The sequence below is a fragment of the Chinchilla lanigera genome, unplaced genomic scaffold (genome assembly GCF_000276665.1).
Source record: "Chinchilla lanigera isolate Chin_1 unplaced genomic scaffold, ChiLan1.0 scaffold00078, whole genome shotgun sequence".
Lineage (NCBI taxonomy): Eukaryota > Metazoa > Chordata > Mammalia > Rodentia > Chinchillidae > Chinchilla > Chinchilla lanigera.
Genome location: NW_004955479.1, coordinates 10,934,471 through 10,940,268, shown reverse-complemented (window position 1 = coordinate 10,940,268; position 5,798 = coordinate 10,934,471). Strand labels below are relative to the sequence as shown.

The window sequence follows — 5,798 nt, the reverse complement described above, 5'->3', positions numbered from 1 at the left end:
TTTATAAGGAGCCTCAGGCAGACTCACATCCTTACAATGCAAAGGTGATTCCCAAGCACATCTGCATCTCTGACAGAGGGACAGGCGGGCCCCTACCACTGCCTCCTTCCATTCCTTTCGAGTGATAAAAGCTAAGCCGCTCTATTTACAAAGTCAGGAGCTGGCTGCACAGGCTGGAAGAATCTGTGCCAAAGGTGCCATATTGCTCATCTCTTGGCATCTAACTATTGCTTTTTGAGTAAACAGAAAAGTCCCACAGTGCTGGATGGAATTTACACTGATAGAAGAGGCCAGATTGTAAACCTGGGATGGAGTTACCTCTAGAGTTAAAACAAAAAAAGGGAAGACTACAAAGCAACCTCAAGCCAGCTCTGAGACCACATGCTTGACAAGCCCTGTCAGAGAATTTCACCAGAGCAGGGCAGAATGAGGAGAGCTTGTGGTCCTGTATGGATCTGAGACCTAATTCTTTTGATTCTACTAATAGAAGTATATACAGTAAAAAATATAGAAAGGATGCATTATCCTGAATAAATTACCAGCTTTTCTTAGGTTCTGCATGACGAATAAGGCTTAATGAATTAGTAATAATATGACTAATAATAAGACTGTCTTAGGTTTTTTCCAGTTGGCATCCTTAGTACCAAGTCTCAGAGGAATAAATGGAGGACACTTATGATCTCCATGACTTCTTAATGGGTTCTGGTGCCTTTGGGTCATCCTGGGAGCCCCAACTGCCACAAGCATTCTCACCAGCCCACCATGTCCATGGGCTATGCTCTTTCCACATCTCACAAGGGTAGGAAAAATAAGCCAGGGCTGTAGCTGGGAGCATTACAGGAAAACTATCCTGATACCTCTTAAGACAGTAAAAGATATTCAAGATTATTGCGGCAGAGGTCATGATGATCACAATAAGAGAGGCTAGCTGTGCTCAACTCCAACTACAGCAAAGACAGTAGGGTGAGGGTATCAGTGGACGGAAAAGTACTGAAAGGATACATCAAGCATCAAACATTTAAGATTCTTGCTAAACTGACTAACAGATGTCTTGCTAAAGGCAGGCCAAGCACTTATACATCAACCCTGAGGGATGAGGAATTTGACCAGCTATCAAGGTGGAGTGGGTGACTTAGTAGGATCTGAAAGGCTGGCTTTGACAAGACTCAGGAGCCAGCCTGGCCCAAAAAGAGGGCACTGTTGTCTAGGAGAGAGCCTCTCTCAGGACTAGTGAAGCTGGAGTTTGTGTCTCTCTTCTTCCCTCAAGGCTCTCCCTGTCTCCCCAGCGCTTAAACTAAACTCCTACGCCCATTCTGTCCCCCGCTGAGGCTGGGGTCTTCTTCACTGAGATAGATTTTAGGTGTGAAGTCAGTGACAAGAGAAACTGAGACTGGAATCAACAAGAGATGTGAAGGGAATCATGTACCCAGCTGAAAGGTACTTCCCAGCTTTGTCTCCCTGAGGAAACCATCAACATAGAGAAACTCTAAATCCCTAGTGGAAGTGAATGCCTGAAGAGATAGTGTGTGGAAACTGAGTCCAGACTGAATAGGACAGCCACAAAAAAGAAGTGTCATTCACCACCCGCATCAGAAGTGGAAACCAAAAGGTGACAACAGGACCAAAGTGTATGCACCTGGTACACACAACCCTGGCACCTTCTAGCTCCTTAGCATTTACTGAATACAATGCCACCCTACCAAGATGGAAGGGCTGGCACATGATACAACAGGGAAAACACTACTTTAAATGAAACAGGCCAGACTCCAAAGGACAAATGCTCTATAGTTCCTCTTCTATGAGGTGCCTAGAATAGATACATTCATAGAGACAGTAAGTAGAGTAATGGTTATGAATGGCTGGAGATGCCAGGTGTGGTGGTGCACACCTGTAATCCCAGAACTCGGGAGGATGAGGCAGGAAGATCGTTGTGAGTTCGAGACCAGCCTGGGCTAGAAAGTGAGCTCAAGGCCACCCTGAACTGCATAGCGAGACCGTGTCTCAAAAAGACAAAAACAAAAAAAAAGAAAAGAAAAGAAAAGAAAAGAAAAAAACAATGGCTAGAGAGAGGGTAATGGGAGTCACTATTTAATGAGTACAGACTTTCAATTTGTGATGATAAAAATGTTCTGGAGATGGACAGTGGTGATGATGGCATAACACTGTGAATGCATTTAATGCACTAAGCTACCCTTAAAATGACCAAAAATGGTAAATTTTGTTATATATAACTTAGCACATAAAAAAATGTTAAAGAATGTTACGAACGTTCTGCTTAGGATGGAGATAAAGAGAAAGACAAAGGGGTACAGTGCAGTGGCTTGCTGTGTTTTAGGGCAGGAAAAACTAAAGAAATGGAGATTGGGCGTGTAGCTCCACGGTAAAGCATTTTCCAGGCATGTACAAGGCCCTGGATTCGATTCCCAGCAACATAAAAACAGAAACAAACCAAAGAGCGGGGAGGACACAGACAGAGAGAGAGAGAGAGAGAAACTGGAGACAGAGCACTCCAGATTAGAGAAAGGAATAATCATAATCCAGCTTTGCTTTAAACCAAAGAGATTTTAATGGTGTTTTTCTCCACAGATCCCTAGTAGGGATGGTCTCGCACATGCTCCATGATGGTCTTCAAGCCAAGCCAGGTCTCTTCAGCTGTGGGCAAGATCTGCTTGGCTGGCAGGAGGAAGCCGTAGATGCCTGTGTCTCTCAGCTCAAAGGCAAATGAATATTTGATGCCTGAATCATAGGACCAGTCAATGCTCCCACCACTGGCTTGGTCTGAAGAGCAAACAAGAATACAGTCTGGTTATACCATTCCCACTGCCTCTCACAAAACCTCCCTATTGAGCTCTACCCCTATCAAAGATAAATCAGACCCCTGTATGCATGGGCTGCAGGGGCAGACATAGTTTAATGGAGGCTCATGCTTATACAAAAATTGCACAAATACTTTCAAAAGTAAAAAGATGTTATTCAAATGGACACTACCTTCCTCTGGTGTTCTTAGAAGCCTTTGGCTTTACCCACCCACTTGCAATCCTGCCTACTGCCCTAACTGGTATCTTCCTCAGCTTAGAGAGGCCAATCCACTTCTCTCTTGAGAAGGCACAGACATTATGTTCTCTGATGGGAGAGGAGGGATTGTAAGCAGAGTAAGAGATTTGACCGCTGCCCTCGGGGGACTCCCAGCTGCAGGCTGAAGCAGGCTCTGCTCTGATGTTGTTGCATGTTCGACACCTCCGTGATGCCTTAGCTAATAGGTACCGTCCACCTGAGAGATGTGTGGCCACTGACGTGACAGATAATGAAGGAAGTTGACATCCATGTGTGACGACTTTAGGCATTCATGAGTCAGAAGAGCTGAGCAGTGGACTGACCCTGAGGCCCTTTCCTGGGAGGACAGGGAGAGGTCAAGTAGAGGACACAGCTGTGGCAGAGGTGGAGGAAGTCACCTAGTCCTTAGTAACACAGCTGGGAAGATCAGGGAGGCTGTACCAGGGAGCTAGAGGAACTACTAGGGCAGTGATGGCGAAACTTTTAGAGATCACTGCCCAAACTGCAACCCAAAACCCACTATCATTAGCCGCTTATTTATCGCAAAGTGCCAACGCTGCAATTACACCTGGATACTGAAGTTTCAGTTTAGAAAAACAACTCATACATCAACATCTTTTGTCTTAAAAGAAAAACAATACGCATGCCATGGGTTCACCGCCACTAGACTAGAGGCTAATATCACAGGTTAAGGACAACTATCTGAAATGCTTGGGAGCAGAAGTGTTTTGGATTTTGGATTTTTTTCAGATTTTGGAATATTTTCATATTTCATAATGAAATATTTCAGAGAGGCGTCCCAAGTCTAAATGTGACATTCAGTTACATTTTATATATATACCTGACATTCACAGCCTAAAGGTAATTTTATATAATATTTGTAGCACATCTGCATTTTGACTCAGATCTGTCACATGAAGTCAGGTATCAAACTGTCCATTTGTGGCATAGGGTTAGTGATCAGAACTTTTGGAGTCTAGATTTTCAGATGAAGGATGCTCAACCTGTAACACTGAGAATGCCCATGACTTGTGATTTATCTTCATCCTCAACAGCTATGGTGGCACCCAACAGTTGCTGACTTGAACTGAATTCTTGGTACCAAAATTACTAACTTAGACCTCTGACGTGGCTATACAGTACAGCCAATCCTACTAGAGCAGACAGTCCACAGAGGGTAGAATACTGGCTTCAGGTTGAATCTCAACCCTGCAAATCATTAGCCAGTGCCCTTAAAGCAAGTCACTTAACTGTCTGAGTTCCAGATGGTTCGTCTGTCAAGTAGCAATGATATACTACTTTCTATACAGGACAGCAAGAATTAAACGTGTACTGCAATGGTTATGATTACAGCCCTTTCTGAGTGCTCACTAAATGTGGTAGACATTGTGTCTAATCCCTATCTCAGTGCTGAGGTAGGTACTAGTAGTATTGCCCTATTTTACAAATGAGGAGACTGAGATTCAGAGCAATTTAGTGATGGAGCTATGATAATGCATGTGAAATAAGCATTCAATATACATCAGTCATTAATGACTATGCTCTGGTCAACTTAGACCGCATTAAGGATGAAAAGTATCTGGAGAAGAGCAGATGACCAGGAAACTAGCAATCAACACTTACCTAGTGTTTTAGAGTTAGTGAACACTTTTATTCTATGTACAGGTACCAGCTTTTGAACCTCTCAGAAATCCACTTCATGAGAGAAAAGATTAAGGGAGCACGATTGACTGGCCCAAGGTAACTTGGTTCCAAAGTGGCAGAGCTGTAATTCAGATCCAGCACCCTGACCCCAAGAGCTGTGGGCTCTTCCCCCTACACTCCCCTGTATTAATGAATGGCCAGGTTCTATGTGATTACATGATAAACTTATGTTTGTCTGGTATTTGCTTATTAGAAATGTCTTCAACAAGCCAGGCATAGAGGCACATGCCTAAAATTCCAGCACTTGGGAGGCTGAGGCAGGAAGATCACCTCGAGTTCAAGACCAGCCCAGGTGCCATAGTGAGTTCAAGGCTAGCCTGAACTGCACAGCAAGACTCTCTCCTAAAATAAGCCAAAAGAAGAAAAAGAAAAAAAAAAAGAAAAGAAGTATCTTCAAAATCTGTGATCTAATCAAGCAAAATATACTAAATATTTGCCTTCCAAGGTCTACCTTATATGTAAATCCTTCAAAGTGAGTGAAAAAAAAAACATATTCTTATAACACAATGGCTAAAACCCATATGGGATTTCAGGGGTACACAATGACATTCAGTAGATATTCTGAATTTCAGCTTCCACTCAGAGGCTGCCAATCAGACAAAATCACGCACACCTCAGTCTTAAACTGTCATGATGGCCTCAAGCTACGTCCATCTCTCTGTGCCACTGCCACCACCACAGGGCCCTCCTCCCCGGCAAATCCCCTGACAAAGGTGAGATCAAGCCCACATGGACCACGTTAAAAAGAATTTGAGACCAGCCTGGGCAACATGGTAAGACCTTGTCTAAAAAAAAATCTCAACAATTGTGTGATCAGTCTTTCCAGAGAACAGCCTAAAAAATCTGTATCAGAAGTTCCAAATCTGTTCATTCCATTGACTTGGTAACCATGCCTGGGAATATATTCCCAAAAGATCATCTAATAAAAAAGGAGTTTATACAAACAGTTCCCAGTAGCCCTATCTAACAAGAATGTGAAATAATCCAAAGACCCGGTAACCAGGAGTTAACAACATAAAGGAGTAACAAATACCTAGAAT

The 5,798-nt window shown here is 43.3% G+C and overlaps 1 protein-coding gene across 3 annotated transcripts in view; it reads right to left on the bottom strand.

Annotated features, from left to right (window-relative positions):
* Positions 1–2,548: 2,548 nt before the first annotated feature.
* Cpa2 (carboxypeptidase A2 (pancreatic)) overlaps positions 2,549–5,798 on the bottom strand; it is a 28,255-nt gene continuing 25,005 nt past the window's right edge. For all 3 annotated transcript variants that reach the window (XM_005402436.2, XM_005402435.1, XM_005402433.1), the window contains exon 12: positions 2,549–2,778. In XM_005402436.2, coding sequence (XP_005402493.1) covers positions 2,591–2,778 — 188 coding nt within the window. In that variant the 3' untranslated portion in view covers positions 2,549–2,590. The remainder of the gene's footprint in view (positions 2,779–5,798) is intronic.